This window comes from Rosa rugosa, chromosome 6 (assembly GCF_958449725.1).
Source record: "Rosa rugosa chromosome 6, drRosRugo1.1, whole genome shotgun sequence".
In the NCBI taxonomy this organism is placed as follows: domain Eukaryota; kingdom Viridiplantae; phylum Streptophyta; class Magnoliopsida; order Rosales; family Rosaceae; genus Rosa; species Rosa rugosa.
Genome location: NC_084825.1, coordinates 10,993,602 through 11,011,161, shown reverse-complemented (window position 1 = coordinate 11,011,161; position 17,560 = coordinate 10,993,602). Strand labels below are relative to the sequence as shown.

Here is a 17,560-nt window from a genome sequence, read left to right as displayed (position 1 = left end):
CTTTAAGAGAAGAAGACGGGTTCTGCTTTGAGAAGAAGAAGATGGGTTTTGCTATTTTTCTCGAAGACTATCTAAGTGTTCGATGGGTTCGAGAAGAACAGGAAAGCGAAAGACTCAGCAAACTGAACTCACACATATGCACTAAGAAACCAACTAGATCCTACTACAACCAACTAACAGAGAATGACCTTAGAGTTTAAAATTACACATATCCTGCTGCTTATAATCAAAACAGAGTTCAAGGTCCTTACCAATTTCCGATTTCAAACTGACCCAGCAACTTTCCCTTCTCCAACTTCTATTATCCAGATTCCTCAAGCCTCAACTGCTCCAAACTAAACAGCAAGTAATTAGGGTTTTCCCAATCCAAATCAAAGCAGAGACCTCAATCAACAAGGGGGGTGGGGGAGGGGTGATGAAAACAGGCTTACCGGACAAAAAGAATAAATTGGCGGCGTCCACGATGGAGCGGCAGCGTCCCCAATCCCTAAATCCATTTTAACCAGAAAATCAATCAAACCTAAAATACAATCGATTTCAAAAACATGAAAATTCGAGGCAAGAGAAGTACCAGTTAACAAAACCCATCCTTGGCCACCACCGTGAACTTCACATCACCAGAAACTAGCTGAAACGGCGTCGATTCGAGGAGCTTGTGGACTTTCTGGTGGAGATTCCAATCGGAGATCGAACTTGGAATCCTCGTGTTGCTCGTCTTACGTCATCTCGTATAAGGTCTAGGACTGGCTCGTCCGAGACAAGTGTTGATCGAAGCGACAGAAAACGGAGGCGGCGGAGGGAAAAATAGGGTTTGGAGTTGGGGGATCCGGAGGAATTGGGGGAGTGGAGCTTGGAAACAAAGAAGATAGAAGAGAGAGGTGGGGAATGCTAACTACTTCCTCTCATTCATCTTCCTCTCCTCACTAACTACTTCTTTGGTTCTTTGTAGAGGCAGGAATTGTGTCGGAGTAACGTGGAGTACAGGGGTCGCGAATAAGTTAGAGAGAGCGAGTTAGGGTTTCAACGGTTGAAGAAATTTTGGGAAGAGAAGAGACCAAATCTAGAGAAGGAGAAGAGGGAGTTACCTTCGTGGTGATGTTGCTTAGAATCAAAACTTTGGGTTTCTTCCTTTTTGGTTTGCAGGTGAGGAGAGATGAGAGAGGAAATGGTTGGCTTCTAAGAGATAGACACGAACAAGAAGAGGGGCCTGAAGGCAGAGTTACTTGTGCAAGCCGAGTGGGGAGACAAAGTCACTAAGGCCCTAAATAAGTTGTTAAAGGCGGGCATTTTTTTTTTTTAATAACTTTTTCACACAACGCATGTATGAAGTTAAGTTGTCTGATCATGTACATGTTAAATTTGAGTTAATGACGCAAGGAGGGAAAATTCCCGCCTCTGTGCAATCAAAGTAGCAGTTTTGACATTAGGGACATACATTTCTCATTCAGACAACACAAATAAGTCATTCCATTGTAGGAGCTTAAATCGTGTACCAGCATTTCACTCAAATATTGGCCTTTTTGGGGCTACTCACTCACATTTTGGGGTACATGTGATTTTCTTCCAAACTTGCACAACGGAAACAAAAAAATGCGTTGTATGTTATTTTGCAACTTACTCTCATACAACATATACAACAATACTGTTGTGCAAAGTGAGTCAAAATTTCGACCCAAAATTGAGCAAGGTGAGGGGGAAATTTTTTTTACATTCAGACAACAGAAAAATCCTTAAAACTGTTGTACAATAATCTTGGACCCAAAAAAATTGATGTACGACCTCCTTATACAACGCCAATCTCATTAAACCTGTTGTGTGAAGCAGTTTCAGTGATCACACAACGGAAATTTTTTTTTCGTTGTCTAAAAAGTGTAGTGTGATGCAGTTTTTGGCATAGTGTACCGTATATAGGGTAGCAGAGGCTACTTATCAGTATAAGGATTCTCACAAATCAGGGATACTACCTTGTTATTTATTGGATTGATTATGAAGAAAACCATTAGTTGCCTGCCACAATTAACATTAAAGATGAGACTGTTCCATTTGATACAGTCAGCAAATGTGTTGTTTTTGACACGTAAAAAGAAAAAATCATGGTAGCTGGGTTAGGTAGCATATTTGTATTAAATAGACGCTAGAGAAACAACATGTGTGTTGATTTTGCATATGATATTGTGAGGTCATTTTTGTTTGACACTAATGCTTAAAGATCCAGACACTTTAGGATATATTTATATATATATATTTTATATGAGCTTGCAATGTCGTACTCTACCAATTTCCCATGTATATGACACATGGAGAAATTTGATGAATACCGTGATTCTAATCAGAAAGCTTTTTTTATATTGTGTGTTGATTTTGAAAATGTTGATGTGTATCTGGGCTACACATTCAGCAAATATGGTGATATTCAATATAAGAATGCTTTTCAAGGATTGATCAGGTTAACTTTACTGAATAGAGTATGAAAATGCACTGTCTGCTGATTCAGCCTTCACTGTTTCTAAAAATATGCATCTAAAACAAGAGCGCGTTTCTGCTACTTTTGGAGTATTAATCAGATGACTTTATTGCTAATATTTTTATCAGCATGGCTACACAGTTTTTTTTTTTTCAATAAAATAAGGGATTAGGCGATATTAGTTCCTCGGAGGCAGACAATGTAGGGAACAAATCCCATCCTGAATCCCAAAGGAGAAGGGTCTGCCACACTCTGGGAACCCACCCCCCATCCCCCTATTTTTTATTTTATTTAAAAGAAAGTGCAAAATTACATAAGTTGGGGGGACCAAACCAAAACCCAACAAGTAACAGATAGAGAAGAGACAAGACCCTCTTCTTATGCAAAAACTAGAAAAAACAACAAAATTATCCAACGAAGCAAAAGCAATCAAAACAAATCTAAAGACCCACAGTAACGAAATCTATAAGAGACAGCAGACGATAAGTCTTTTCCATAATGTCCAGCAATGAAGGTAGGTAAAGAATCCCACCACCGAGCACCAACATTTGTGGCACCATAATTAGCAAGAGCATCAGCTACCATATTGCCTTCCCTGTAAATGTGAGTAACTCTGAAGTGGATTAGACGAGAGATATATACACAATTATTCCACACCACTCGCAATCTCCATGGAATTAATTAACTTAGGATTAGTGAAGTAATGCACCACAAGATATGAGTCTGTTTCTAGCCATAAGTGAGTCCAACCCTTTCTCCAAGCAACCCCCAAAGCCTCTATTACTGCCAATACCTCTGCATCAATAGCACTCGAAACCTCAACCTTATGTGCAAAGGCACCCCAAAACAATCCCTCATGGTCTCTAAAAACGCCCTGAAAGCCTGTCGTTTCGGGATTACGAAAAGAACCATCGGTATTAACTTTTAACCAATTTACAGGAGGAGGATCCCAATGCACAGGAATGAACTTTGGAGCTTTCAAACTCAAGGGTGAGAGACCAAGCACATTAAACATATTCTGCATTCTCGAAGTAGCAGTGCAAGAAACAAATTGAATGGATGCCGACTCCTTTAATGAGACCAAAAAAAGATGCTTTAACCTCACTGAGTCAAATGATGCACCATCAAACCTAACTTTATTTCTTTCTGTCCATATGCACCACAAAGCAATACAAAAGGAAAATCCCCAAAGTAGCTTTGTTGAATGTATCATTTCATTTGTATGACCGGGGCTTATTATAAGCTCAAGTACTGAATTACTGTGCAGCAAGTTCACGTTGAAAAAAGAAGCAAGCCATTCCCAAAAGTCATGAATTAAGTGACAATGAAAGAATAGGTGGCTCATTGTTTCCACATGCATGAGACAAAAAGAGCACTGGGAGCAAAGAGAAGTACCTTTTTGTTGTAAAATATCATCAGTAAGCAGCCTCCCATATATAACTTTCCAAGCAACCAAACTTCTATGTGGCTGCAAGGCTTTATGCCACATTAACTTACTCTAACCCACAATTGGATTTGGCGGTGAAAGAAAATTGAAAGCATCCCTTGTGGTCAACTGTCCAGCTGGGCTATCGAGCCCAATTACTTGATCACTGACATCTTCTAACGGCAACGTTGTATTAAGAATTTTCAAAGCAATGTCCGGGAAGAAAAATCTGAAAAGAGAAGGCAAGGACCATTGCTTATTAAATATAACATCACTAACCTTGATTGGCATGAAGGAATGTAACACTGGCGTGAGCTGATGATTTGCCAAAATCAGCGACCCCAACCAATTGTCAGAGTGAAAATTAATACTATTTCCATCCCCTACCAACCAAATAATCTTAGAATGAAAAGTGGGCCAAAGCTGTGACGGAAAATTGACGTAGGTACAACGTTGATAAGAAAAAACGAGTCCAGGTACTACTTTGATAACTTTGTAAGTTCGGGTATCATATTGTCAGTCACCCAAGTCTCCAAACACTATTGATGCAAAAAACCCCATCGAAAACAAATTTGTGTACTTTGGTATTATCGAACTATGGCCAAGCCTAATCATTCCACGCCTTTTAACTCTCATAAAAAGTTTCGTTTCTTCTTATGCTGACAAATTGTGTAATTGTGATTTTTGCACTGGTTTGTAAATTGAATGGGGTCAATAAATTTTTTATTGGAGGTCAATGAACCTCTTAAAACTTTCAAATCAAGAACATCTTCATTTTTAACTGATTACCGACCCTCAATAAAAATTTTATTGGGGGCAATAACAGCAGAACAGTTGTTTTGGGGGACAAATCAGACAATAAACTTCCCAAATCTTCTATGAGATCTCTGACGAGCTCCCTGTAAACTTCCGGCAACCTTTCCGGGAGGCAATAGAACTTTTATTGGCGGGCAATAACACTTAATAAAACTTTTATTAGGGGGCAATAACAGCATTTATTGGGTGTCAATAAACTCCTAAAACTTTTATGACATCTCCGATGACCTCTCCGTGGACCTTCGGCCACATCTCTGGTGATCTCCAGCAAGGGTTTGTCGAGATTCCAGCATATTCTGGCAAACTCTTCAGTGCCCCCAATAAAAGGTTTTGGATGAATCTTCTTCCTCAATAAAAGTTTTATTTGTCTAATGTTAGAGAGATTAATCCCTCTTTCCCCCAATAAACTTTTATTGCCCCAAATAATTTTTTTTTGATTTGATGTAATCTCCTCATTTTGTTCCTCAATCAAAGTAGTATTTGTCTAATTTTAGGGAATTAGTCCCCATTACCCCAATAAATTTTTATTGCCCCCTAGTAAAACCTAATAAATATTTATAAGATATTAAGGTAAATGGGGTCAAAATAGCTGAAATTTGGGAAAATGTCCATTTTCCCTTTATATGTAAGGAATAAGAGTTTGGAAAAAAAAAAAAAAAAGGCTTAAGAGGAACGATTTTACATAGGGAAATCGTCCAAACAGTGTCTGAACTTTTCCGGATTATTAACTTTCATACCTATGTTTTGGAAAATATCAAAATGGTACCTCACGATTTAAGCCCGATCTAATTTCAGTACCTAGCAACAGTAAAAACGTTAACCCTGTTAACTTTTGAGGGGTAAATCTAGTACTTCACGTGTGACAAGCGAAACTATTAACACCACATTCTCCAAACCTTCCCAACACCTTCCTGATTTCTGCCAGCGTTGCCCGCCCCGCCTTTGAAACCACCTGTTAGCCACCGGAGTCGAGTGGAACCATTTCCAAGCTAACAAGCTCCTCCACGAGCCATTTCAAGTTGCCCGAATCAAGAATCATAGCTCCCCCATTCGAACTCACCATTCGGGTCTCAACATTAAGTCTTTCATGCTCTGAATCCGCCTGAATAGCTCTTTCGTCATAGCCTCGGGCTCCGAATCGTCGACCAATACTGGATTCCTCTTCTTGCTAGGCTCGATTTTGTCCCGATTGCCCAACTGTCCCCTGCAGCCTGGGATTGAGACTCCCCAACACACTTAACTACAGCAACTCTGATTATCTAGCTGCGAATCCGGTCATCTTCCAAGTTTCCGAACCATACCTTCTTCTAGCGGCCATTGCCAGAAGGGAAGCGAGGATTCACATTGCAAATCAAGAAGAAAGACAAATGGCAGGAAGACTGAGCAGCGTGACGTCCAAAATCATGGGCGGAAACGGCGTCGTCCACTGTTCCGTCACATTCTTTCTTCAACTTCGCGTCGACAAACACATCGTCCCTGACAGACCCCTCCCTGTCAACGACGAGCTCGTCTGGGACAACGGCACGCCGTTTCCCAAACCTTATATTGATCGCATAGCCGACACCGTCGGAAAGTATGAAGCTTTGGCTTGGCTGACTGGAGGTCTGAGCTACTTCGTTGGGCTGGGCTTGTTGGCTGTGTGGAATGACAAGGCGTCCAAAATTCCGTTTGCCCCAAAAGTGTACCCATATGATCAAGAATCTACGAGTGGAGCTCGGTGAAGAACCATAGAGGGGTATTAGGCTTCTTCTAATTGTGTGGTAATTCTTGTTTCAAATGTGCTTTTGTGCATTTCTCATGTTTGATATGGCTCAAAATAATGTTCTGTACCCCAAAACTGTGACCATTATATGTTTGGATGATACTAGCTTGGAACAAATTACCAGCCTGATTTCATTTGAATCACTTTCTCTCTGATGTTTTATGCATTGTTTCATACCAAAAAAAAGAGAGAACAAAGCGTGAAGGTGCAGAGAGATAAGAGAGATGAAAACTGAAAGAACAAAAATACCCTTGAAAAGTTAATGGAGTTAACATTTTTACTGTTGCTAGGTACGGAAATTGGGTTGGGCTTAAATCGTGAGGTACCATTTTGATATTTTCCAAAACATAGGTATGACAGTTAATAGTCCGAAAAATTGTTTGAACGATTTTCCTTTTACATAAAAAAGACTTTTCAGGAGGCAAAAAAATCTAGAGATAATGACCATTTACACAATTTTGGGGTTAATTAACCCCACTTACCCAAACACTCTAAGAGATTGCCCACTTACACAATGTTTTATATATATTTTGCCCTAATACCCAATTAAGTTTTTTTTATTACTTTTATTTATTTTTAGGACAATTTTGCCCTCTCCTTCTTTGTCACTTAGAGAGAGAAGTCATCGGAGACCTTTTCGGATTCTAGTGACCGGCGGCCGGGCACGGACTCCGGTGACGGGAATCTGGCAACTGGTGACCGAAATCCGGCCATCGGACCAGTAGCCAGATTCCGACATCCGATTTTATTGCCTCTACTAATACCCAATAATCATATTATTGCCCCCCAAAAAACATATTATTGCCCCCCCCCCCAATACTGTTTTTATTGCCTCCCAATAATCATATTATTGTCTCCTAATAATCATATTATTACCCTCCAACAATCATATTATTGCCCTCTAGTGAATTGCATAAACTCCCAAAACCAAAATGAATACATTACAGACATAATTGATCAATTTATATGTTCAATTCTACATGTTCCCTTTTTTATTTTTTCCTTCCCCATTCTCGGAGCTCACAGTATACCAAAAAAAAAAATTGGCCGCCCAGAAATTGCTTTGGGCACCAGATCAGAACAAACTTCAGCCTTCCCCCCCCCCCCCCCCCCCCCCGGCCGGGACTTCCTCTCTACCAATCCTTCACTCAGCATCGACCTTGGACATGACGGAGAGTCGGCTTTCCCATGGATGGAACCTGGCTCTCCACCTCTGCTGGTGTGTAGAAGGACGAATAAGAGCCGTCAAGGCTCTCTTCACCCACTCGCCCTCGACTTCACTGATTCGAACCAGCGAGTTCGTCATGGCTGATCTGCGCATGTTCAGCCTGTTGTTGGGATACGATGTCTGGTTGTGATTGTGATGATTTGCACTCCCTTGATTCTTGTGAAGACTGCAGTGAAACGAGCCTAGATGATTCTTCGGCGAGCACATACACGTCTTCCTGGCCGCCGCGATTGGGTCGTTCTTTTTGGAAGCCGTGATGGATCGGTTTGGGGAGATAAAACGGTGCTCGATGGAGAAGCGGACAGTTGGAGACAGAGCACTGGAGATGGAGGACGACGGCGTGGCACAGAGACACAATCTTGCTCAGAGATGGAGGAAGACGGCGTGGCACGGAGAAGTCTCGCTCATCGCCAACGTCGGCGGAGACTCGAAGCGGTTAGGAACTCGGGTTGGACCATATGACTCCGCCTGGAGGAGAGATAGGAGATCGGAGATCAGAGAGAGAGAGTGAGTGAGAGAGTCTGAGGGGAGTAGTTGTGTTGTTAATTAAAATGAGGGCAATACTGTCAATAGATGTTAAATTGGATAAATGGGAGTAAAAAACTTTTTTTTTTTTTGAATCATCAAATAAGGATTTCATTACTAAAGGCCAGAACGGCACGAATACATATCAATCCCTGCCTCATAGGGCTAGTTAGATAGCGATATGCTAGCACCACTCACTAATATAATCAATGGTCACTTATTCCAAGTGAGCCTATAAACTACACAAAAGCATAGTCGATAGGCTAAGTCACAAAAAAAACTTCAATCTTCTCCTTGCCCTTTGCACTAGGGCTTGGAGGCTTAGTAAGGTACTCAAAGCAAGTCACCTGCGCAGCAGTAACCCTCTTAGACTTGGAGGGATTTTTATTTTTCAACCCCAAAGGTCGTCCCCTCTTCTTTTTTGGTTTCGGGACCTCTACAATCGGATCCTTGGTATCAAAATGCTTCCTGGCGCTTCAGTGAGGCCCAGAGACCGGGCAGTGAATTTGCAGGGGAAGCTAGGGGTCTTCAACTTCTTGAAAGGTGCATCTTGTATGTCACTTTTTTGGAACAAATCATGGAGCAGAATTTTCAATTTTTTTTGGAGAAGCCCCTGACGTTAGAGGGCATTCTCTTTTCTCAATCTTAGCCTTGTCTTCAGTTGGGGCAATGCAATGCTCTTGTTTCGCACTCACCGCAAACTTCTGTGACACCATTACCTCCTCAATTGTTGATGGAGCAGGCTGCAAGGCCTCAGGAACCATGACCAAAGCCTTTGACGATGAAGTCAAGTGCGCCTGCTTAGAAGGAGACTGCAAGATTTCAGGGATCATAACCAATGCCCTCTTCGGTGAAGCCATAGCATGCACTATCTTACTCGGGGACTTGTGATTCTCTTGAGGGTCCAAAACTGGAACTAGTGCCAACGAGTTGTCTGCATGTTACTTGGGAAGCAATTTTTCACTTAGAATGACGGGTTTACGTGAAGTTGTATTGTTCTGAAACAAGACACGATTAACCGATGGTAATACCGGTGTTTGCACTCCATGGAAGCGGAAATTACCTGCAGTAAAACTTAAAGACGGAGAACCAATCTCAAGTCTTTCAACAGGAGTACGATTGTGGCTTGCAGATTCCATGCTAACTGGGCATCTCTCTCCTTCATGCATAAGGAAGTGACAAGAGTTGCACATTCCAACCAAATTCTCAAAGAAGAAGGAAATTTCTGGTTCAACCCCCAGGAGCAAGGCGTAGTTTCTTCTTGAGGAGGAACGACTTGGCTAGGTCATGAGAAACCCTAACCCGAACCTTCCTCATATTGTTAAACAGTTTGTCATCCATCTCTAAAAACTTACCGGCTACAGATGCAATATCTGCAATGATATCAGGATCTTCAAAAGCAGGAGGAATGTTAGAGATCTTCGCCTAGAAGAACAGTGAGCGCATGTCCACAGATTGGATCAGTGCTACACCATCATATTCCTGCATCACAATGAGAGCACGATTGATCCTCCAAGGTCCACCCCGGAGAACCTTGTTGCGATCTCGGAGTAGATCAAAACTCAAGACAAAGTGGTTGTTCTCTCTCTCTTGAATCTGAAAACTTTTGTCGAGAACCCACACTCTTCTAAAGAATCTTTGTAGATCATTCATCACAGGTGGTGGTTTTGCCAGAGGCTCAGCCAGAAGGAATGACTGTCTTGGACGACGGTGCGCACCTCCAGTACGCCTGGACAAATCAATGATCTCATTGCTAGCCAGAGCAAGAGATGTAGCAAAGGATGCCGTGACATCTTCAATGGAAGCCATGGTGATTTGGATGCCTGTGGGGAAGGAAGAGCGGCACAAGCCGCCTTCAAGGTTTAGGGTTTAGGTGCGTGCAGAGAAAACACGCTTAGGGTTTTTGATCATACATATTTACTTTTGTGGAGTAAAAAACTCTTAGTGGAGTAAATGAACAATTTTTTAAGATCAAATTGTGTAAATGGTCATTATCCCTAAAATCTACTACACCAAAATTAAATAGAAAAAGGGATAAAATGCAATCCAAGGATATTTACTAGCTGAGTCGAAATTCGAATGTTCTCTCGAGGCACAGCCGGTCGCGGTTTAACTCTTTATGAGTATTTCTTGTCACTACCGATCCTTGTTCTCCACTCTCCAACACCACACTCGTCTGAAGGACCTCCAAAGAGGCAAACCTCTCCACGCTCACATCATCACAACCGGTTCCTCCTCTTGCGTCTACATTGCCAATGCACTCATCAACCTCTACGTCAAATCCGGACACTTACACACAGCCCACCTCGTATTCGAAACCATACCTCACAAAGACGTGGTCTCATGGAACACCCTCATCAACGGCTACTCTCAACAGGGCTTCAGATACTCCTCGTTTGTGTTGGAGCTTTTTCGACGCATGCGGGGTGAGAACACCTCCCCGGATTCGCACACTTTTGCTGGAGTTTGTAATGCTGCTTCATATGTAAAGGCTGTTTTGGGTGGCAGGCAAGTTCACACGGTTGCTGTTAAGGCTGTGGGGTGTTTTGATGTGTTTGTTGGAAGCTCTCTTGTTAATATGTATTGTAAGATGGGTCTTGTAAGGGATGCACGTAAGGTGTTCGATGAAATGCTTGTGAGGAATTCGGTTACTTGGGCTACTATGATTTCTGGGTATGCAATGCAACAGTTGGGTGCAAATGCGTTAGAGGTTTTTATACGGATGCGTAGGAGTGAGGAGAGGGAAGAAGAGAATGAGTTTGTTTTGACCGCGGTTCTTAGTGGTTTGGCGGGTCCTGAATTTGTTGAGACAGGCAAGCAGATTCATTGCCTTGCGGTGAAAAATGGGCTGATGTGTAATGTTTCTGTTGGGAATGCGCTTGTCACGATGTATGCGAAATGTGGGTGTTTAGATGATGCGCTTAGAACTTTTGAACTGTGTGGCGATAAGAATTCTATCACATGGTCTGCAATGATATCTGGTTTTGCGCAGAGTGCAGATTCGCAAAAGGCTTTGGACTTGTTTTCAGACATGCATTTTTCTGGGATGGTGCCGACCGAGTTTGCGTTTGGTGGGGTCATCAGTGCCTGTAGTGACATCAATGCTCTTGAACAAGGAAAGCAAGTGCATAGTTATCTGCTCAAGTTGGGATTTGAATTCCAATTATATATAATTTCAGCTTTGGTTGACATGTATGGCAAATGTGGTAGCGTTAGTGATGCTCGGAAAGGGTTTGATTGTATAAAAGAGCCTGATATTGTTCTTTGGAGTTCTATGATCGGAGGGTATGTACAAAATGGGGAGAATGAAGCTGCTTTGAGTTTATACTGTAGAATGCAGAGGGAGGGATTTTTGCCCAATGAACTCACTATGGCAAGTCTCCTGAAAGCATGTTCAAGCCTATGTGCTTTTGAACAAGGAAAGCAAATCCATTCTCATACCATTAAGTATGGATTCAGTCTTGAATTTCCAATTGGAAGTTCTCTTTTCACTATGTATGCAAAGTGTGGGAATTTGGAAGATGGGAAGTTAGTGTTTAGGAGAATGCCTACGAGAGATGTAGTGTCTTGGAATGCAATGATATCTGGGCTTTCACAAAATGGGCAGGGTAACGAAGCTCTAGAGCTCTTTGAGGAGATGCGATTGGGGGGTACAGAGCCGGACTTCGTTACATTTGTGAATGTTCTCTCTGCTTGCAGCCATATGGGATCTGTGGAGAGAGGATGGATTTATTTCAAGATGATGTCTAATGAATTTGGCATTGCCCCAAGGGTGGAGCATTATGCTTGCATGGTTGATGTCCTGAGCCGTGCTGGGAAGTTAGATGAAGCCAAAGATTTTATAGAGTCAGCAACTATTGATCATGGCATCTGTTTATGGCGTATTTTATTAAGTGCTTGTCGAAACTATCGGAATTATGAATTGGGAGCATATGCCGGAGAGAAGCTAATGGAGTTAGGCTCGCTAGAATCACAGGCTTACGTGCTATTGTCAAGCATCTATAGTTCCCTGGGTAGGCGGGAAGATATTGAGCGGGTAAGGAGGATGATGAAACTTCGAGGGGTGAGTAAGAAGCCTGGCTGTAGCTGGATTGAGTTGAAGAGTCAGGTTCATGTGTTTGTTGTTGGTGATATGATGCATCCACAGATTGAGAGTATAGGTGTTGAGATCCGAAGGTTAATCAAGCATATGAAGGATGAAGGATACCAACCTTCCTCTACCACTTTTTGAAGTTCATGACAAGTTCATCTGCAGGTTCATATACCAAGGTTCCATTCTTTCTTGAGGAACTCTGTTTTAATTGTTTTCTTAACAAATCAACTTTTGAGGGAAAAATGTTGCCAACTCCCTTTTCCTCATGAAGAACACAATTGGACCAAATTACAAGTAATTGCAATTTGCAATATACAGTTGATTCCTCTTGTATACATTGGAATTCTTATGGTATATGTTCTGCATATCAAAGTATATCCATCATATCTTGAAATTTTCCTTTTGCTTAGCTTTTTTCTGTCAAATGCTGTTTTATTTAAAATAGGTATGAAGAGACGTGTGTAGTCATTGCATACCCAAATAATTATGTATTTGTTCATATAATTAGGATTTTTGTTTTATTGTTAGACATGTAGATTAGCTTGAAGTGATGCTACTGAATAATGAATCATGTGCTTTAGTCTAACAAGCTCCAAAAACTAGGGGCTATATTTATGAATTGGTCTTAGAATCCCAGCCCACTTTCCATCATCAGAGTTTCTTTTTGTTTTCTTTTCATGTTTTATCATAAACATAAATAGAGGTAGAGTACAAAGCAAATGAGTGGAACATGTATCCCTCATATGCTAACAAGCTAATAGAAACAATAATACAATATCAACTATTAATGAATGAAGAAACCAGTCCTAAACAACTGAATTTTTGTTCTCATTTATTCTGTTGGTCATTTTCTCTCTGTATTTTTGTGTAGCTGAAGGTTTAAGTTCATTCTTTGAGTTTTCCTGTATCATCAAATGTAGCTAGGATCCACTGTAGAGAGCTGCAAGGAGGCTCACCGGGGAACCTAGCTGCGTTTCTCGCCCTGATGAAAAATGATACTCTACTCATTTGCTTAGACACTGTTCAAGGAGCCTCCGGTATTTGGACTTCTTTGTACTGATAATCAGTCATGCCCTAAATGTTAATGGGAATGGCTGGGATATATGGAAGTGATCAAGCTGATTTTTAGCATGATTTCCTTGCCTCTTAATCCTGTTTGAAATCATATTATATGCTGCTGATGAATGGTTAACTGCTGAAGTTGTTAGTACTAAATGCAGAACAGTGTTAAGGAGCCAGGAAACCTCCTGTGGATGGAGATAGGATTGGTCATTCCAGCAAAATTGGTGGTGATGGTAGCAATGGAGATGGATTCTGGGTTCTAGGGCCAGCCTTGGAATTGGTTAAGTCTTGGATGCAGAAGTCTAGGGTCTAGTGTTGTTGGGTCTAAAGACGGCCATTGCTAAATAGTGTAAGCAAGATTATCACTGAGTCTGGTTCTGGTGTGCTGGTGAACTTGCTCTAGGATGGAACTGATGATCTACCGATTGGAGATGCTATTAGGAGGTGATGACATTTTCTTTATCAGTTTAAAGAGTTTGAAATTAGTGATATATTCTTAGTTTAACCGACTGATTTCATCTGTTTGCTTGCTGTGATTGGACTTTTTATCTCCCATTTCTCGACCCAAAAAATAGAAAAAATATAATAAAAAAAATCTCTCATTTTACAAGAAAGTGAAAAGAAAAAAAAAAAAAAAAAAAGGAGCAATGGATTTTTTTTTGTTTTTTTCTATAAGATGAAAGAAATGCAATCAAGCTGACAGTAGTTTTACTCGTCTTTTATTTTCACTGACAGCACTTTTATTTTCTCAACTATTGTTGTTCTTGTTACATTTTACAATTTTTTATCCCGAGGTTTTCAGGTTATTTTCATCACCAAGGCTAACACATTTGTGACCCAAGTCAATTACCTTTATTATTATATTTTTTCTACGAAAAAAAAGGTAGCACTCTCATAGGCAGGGGCGGCCTTGAGGTAGTGCAAGTGGTGTGCTTGCACTAGGCCTCCGATTCCGGGAAGCCTCTTATATCTAAGTATATGTGTTAGTATATAACGATACTAATCAAAAATGGTAGTCCGGTTGGCTAAGTCACTATAATCAAAAATGGCCTGGGTTCGACCTGTAGCAATCACTCTTTCATTCATGTTTTGCTCAATTTTATCGTTCTTTTTACTTTTTTAGATACTCATGCCTTTTCATTTCTTTTTCGGCTAGTTTTCCTATCTATTATATTCAATCTTGATTATTACACAATCATATATTTTTCATTCTTATATTTTATTTTTGTTTGCTTTATTATATTAATTTGACCATGTTTTTATATATACTTAACATGTTTTTATATATACTTCTTTATAATGTTGTAATTAGTAAGGCCTCGTTTAGATTTTCGCTCTAGACCTCTGAAAATTCAAGACCGGCCCTGCTCATAGGGTTTTCCTGGTGTCTATCAATGAACTTTGGTTTCTTCCCTGCTACACCCCTTTTGGCTTCTTGATTGTAATTGTTGGACTCATCCCCTTGCCGGCCTTCTCAAAATTTTGGTTTTGATGAAAATTGTGTATGGTGCAGATCTCGGTCGCCTTGGAGGCTATGGCATTCTGTTGGATATGGGTTGTAGTATCTGTGGTGAAATCTTCCCCAAGTGTATGGAGAATGAGTTTTAGTATAGGATTCAAAGTTACGTGTAATGCAACTTGAATCAAATGTGCATTGAACTAAACTAACAAGAAGCCAAGCTCTGCCCAAAGATGGAAGTCACAGCCTAGCTCTGGACTATGCATAATGAGTAAATTTTTGTGTTCAATTTTGTCATTAAAGTATCCAAGAGTCAAATGGTACAAGCTTGCAAGAATGTAAGTATGATGATGGCATTTGGGGTTTTGGGAACCCAATCATATGGCCTTAATGATATGTGGAGTGATTGAGAATAACTGAAAAAACGAAAAAAAGGATCGCAATCATAGCATCATATTAATATACTGCGCTTCAATATATTGTTTGGTAACTTAGTTATGCGCTATAAATAAGACTAACATAAAAATGTCTAGATTTATCGAGCGAATTTCACCTTTACAAAATATATTAAACAAATAGAGTAGCCAATAGTGCACTCTTTGCTAATTGGTGCTTGTTAGAATACATGTATTTTGTAGAGTTTTCTGATATTATTTCAGGACGCGCTTGTATTCGACAGTTTCATTAATCAAGGCTGGAGGGTAGCCGCATAAAGCCCTCATTTCAAAAAAAAAAAAAATATATATATATATATTAAACAAGCGAACACGATATCAAAAAGGATTAAACGAGCCTAGAATTCTTAAGCATAGCACATCACTTGTTATGACTTCATTTTGCTTTCATTAATTGACGACATCTAATGTAATTTTGTTGTGGAGGACATGAATTGTAATTTTTATTCTTTTAAATATATTGTTTTTTTTTTTGAAATAGGACGTCAAGCCTTTCATATATCAAATATAAGTGATTACACAACATGACTTACCCCCGAAAGGGCCACGTCAATATCAAGCCATGCAGGCTACCCTAGAGCAACCAAATGAAATCACTATGGTAATAGGACCAAGAACCAAAACCTAGACAATGTTAGGGCAAGAAAAGAAAATAAAAACCCTAACTTATTCAACGGAACCCAGGACCTCCCTACGCAGAGGGGGCACCCCCAGAATCCACAGTAACCAGACACAATGAGGTGTACTCCTCCACGGCAGCCTCAGTCACCGCCGTAACTTCCACCATTGCCAAAGCTCTAATACCACCAAGAGCTGAAACCCAAGGCCTACGGCCAAACACCAAACACCAAGGCCCAAAACCCAACACCAAAAACTATAGGCCTAAGCCCAGATCCACCAGAAGGATCCAGACCCGAACCTGTCCCAGCATAGCTCAGATCAAGAGCTGCTGTAGCACCATTGCCCTTCCCCGACGTGGGATCAACTGCACCATTGCTGACGTCCGCAAAATCTGCGGATCCACCATTCCAATCCCGACGTGGTAGCACTACCACCTCCACCAACCTTTGAACAACCTGCAAAGTCATCAAAACCGGCTCGCAGGCCTCCGCCACCGCCATGAGAAGCACCGCCAAGACAGCCACCATCAGGACCCAACACCATGATCAATAGATCTAGACCCGCCTCAGATCCATCACCGCCAAACACAATCGTCGTACTTCCTACGACCCAAGCAGCACAACCAGCATCAGACGACGTCCTCCCAATTAAGAACAGATCAGACCACCCCGACCCGAGTGAGAGGGAGAAGCCACTAGCGCGTACAGTCCGCACCAAGCCACCATCGTCGTCCAACCTAGCCCTATCGCCGTAAACCACAGCACCTTGGCCAGACAGAAAAACGATAGAAAAGAGGAAGGCAAAGCCAACCCATGACGCCAAGAAGAGGCGACGATGGACAAGGCGACCCACGAGGCCGGCAGTCCCAAACCCATGCAAGATCAGTTTGACGGCTAGGTAAAACCCTAGCAGAGCAAAGAGACGCAAAACCATATTTTATGTTGAGCTTTATTTTCTTTTCTCTTTTTAATGTATTGTTGTTAATAGATGGAGTGATTTAACATAAAACATATTGTATGGCCTAATCTAACATCATATAGGTATATATGATCTTATTTATAATTACCTCATTTTTATAATATATAATTGTGAAATAATAACAAATAAACAAAACAGCTCAGTTTCCTTGATATATAAAATTCAAAAAGAAAAATTATTTTCATATAATTTGTAAAGTGTCTAACACTCTAACTGAAGTCGCACTTATACATGCTGCAAAGCACAACACAGTGAGTCACAGTGTTAGTGTTGAACCTATGCACGCATGGGGGTCGTCCCTTCAATCATCCATACGTCCAGTTTAGACGCAAAATCTGATAAAGTGGGGCCTTCATGTTGTCACGTTGGCACTTAACTAATTGAGGTATACAATGGCTAACGGAATCAAAATTGAGATACGAAAACGCAAAAAATTGAGATGTGGATATGAAATTAAAAATGACCCCATATTTTTGGATCATGGTTCTTTTGTAATTGATCGGCTGTTGTATTTAATTTTCTATTTATTTGTAACCACATTGAAAATGCCAATTGATGCTTAGATCTTGAATTGTACTTGATAAAAGATGGCTAATGCAAGGCTGATACTCTAAAATCGATTCATGTTAGCCGTTGTATTGATAGTTAATTTTGTACTTATTTATAACCAC

At 40.8% G+C, this 17,560-nt stretch overlaps 3 protein-coding genes across 5 annotated transcripts; 2 read left to right on the top strand and 1 right to left on the bottom strand.

The window, feature by feature from the left end:
• Window positions 1-2,893: 2,893 nt before the first annotated feature.
• Window positions 2,894-3,488, bottom strand: LOC133716213 (uncharacterized). The gene is made up of 2 exons (XM_062142932.1): window positions 3,151-3,488; window positions 2,894-3,059 (listed from the first exon to the last, which is right to left on the bottom strand). The coding sequence occupies exons 1-2, from the start codon at window positions 3,486-3,488 to the stop codon at window positions 2,894-2,896; spliced, it is 504 nt and encodes a 167-aa protein (XP_061998916.1).
• Window positions 3,489-6,073: 2,585 nt separating this feature from the next.
• LOC133714474 (NADH dehydrogenase [ubiquinone] 1 beta subcomplex subunit 8, mitochondrial-like) lies at window positions 6,074-6,427 on the top strand. Its single transcript, XM_062140596.1, has one exon. The coding sequence runs from the start codon at window positions 6,074-6,076 to the stop codon at window positions 6,425-6,427; it is 354 nt and encodes a 117-aa protein (XP_061996580.1).
• Window positions 6,428-10,294: 3,867 nt separating this feature from the next.
• Window positions 10,295-15,164, top strand: LOC133718749 (pentatricopeptide repeat-containing protein At2g33680-like). 3 transcript variants are annotated; one of them, XM_062145618.1, is made up of 3 exons: window positions 10,295-12,476; window positions 13,186-13,820; window positions 14,890-15,164. In XM_062145618.1, the coding sequence occupies exon 1, from the start codon at window positions 10,341-10,343 to the stop codon at window positions 12,450-12,452; it is 2,112 nt and encodes a 703-aa protein (XP_062001602.1). In that variant the 5' UTR covers window positions 10,295-10,340; the 3' UTR covers window positions 12,453-12,476; window positions 13,186-13,820; window positions 14,890-15,164. The 3 variants fall into 3 exon arrangements, with proteins under 3 accessions (XP_062001602.1, XP_062001603.1, XP_062001601.1); XM_062145619.1 differs by having other exon boundaries at window positions 13,535-13,820; window positions 14,890-15,160; XM_062145617.1 differs by having other exon boundaries at window positions 10,295-12,490; window positions 13,535-13,820; window positions 14,890-15,160.
• Window positions 15,165-17,560: the final 2,396 nt, after the last annotated feature.

What these genes read in the sequence shown, in the direction of transcription:
- LOC133714474 (XM_062140596.1), top strand. Translation starts at nt 6,074, where the DNA reads ATGGCAGGAAGACTGAGCAGCGTGACGTCCAAAATCATGGGCGGAAAC.
- LOC133718749 (XM_062145618.1), top strand. Translation starts at nt 10,341, where the DNA reads ATGAGTATTTCTTGTCACTACCGATCCTTGTTCTCCACTCTCCAACAC.
- LOC133716213 (XM_062142932.1), bottom strand. Translation starts at nt 3,488, where the DNA reads ATGCAGAATATGTTTAATGTGCTTGGTCTCTCACCCTTGAGTTTGAAA. An exon ending in CATTACTTCACTAATCCTAA is followed by an intron (nt 3,060 to 3,150) that starts GTTAATTAATTC and finishes TCACATTTACAG; the next exon opens with GGAAGGCAATATGGTAGCTG.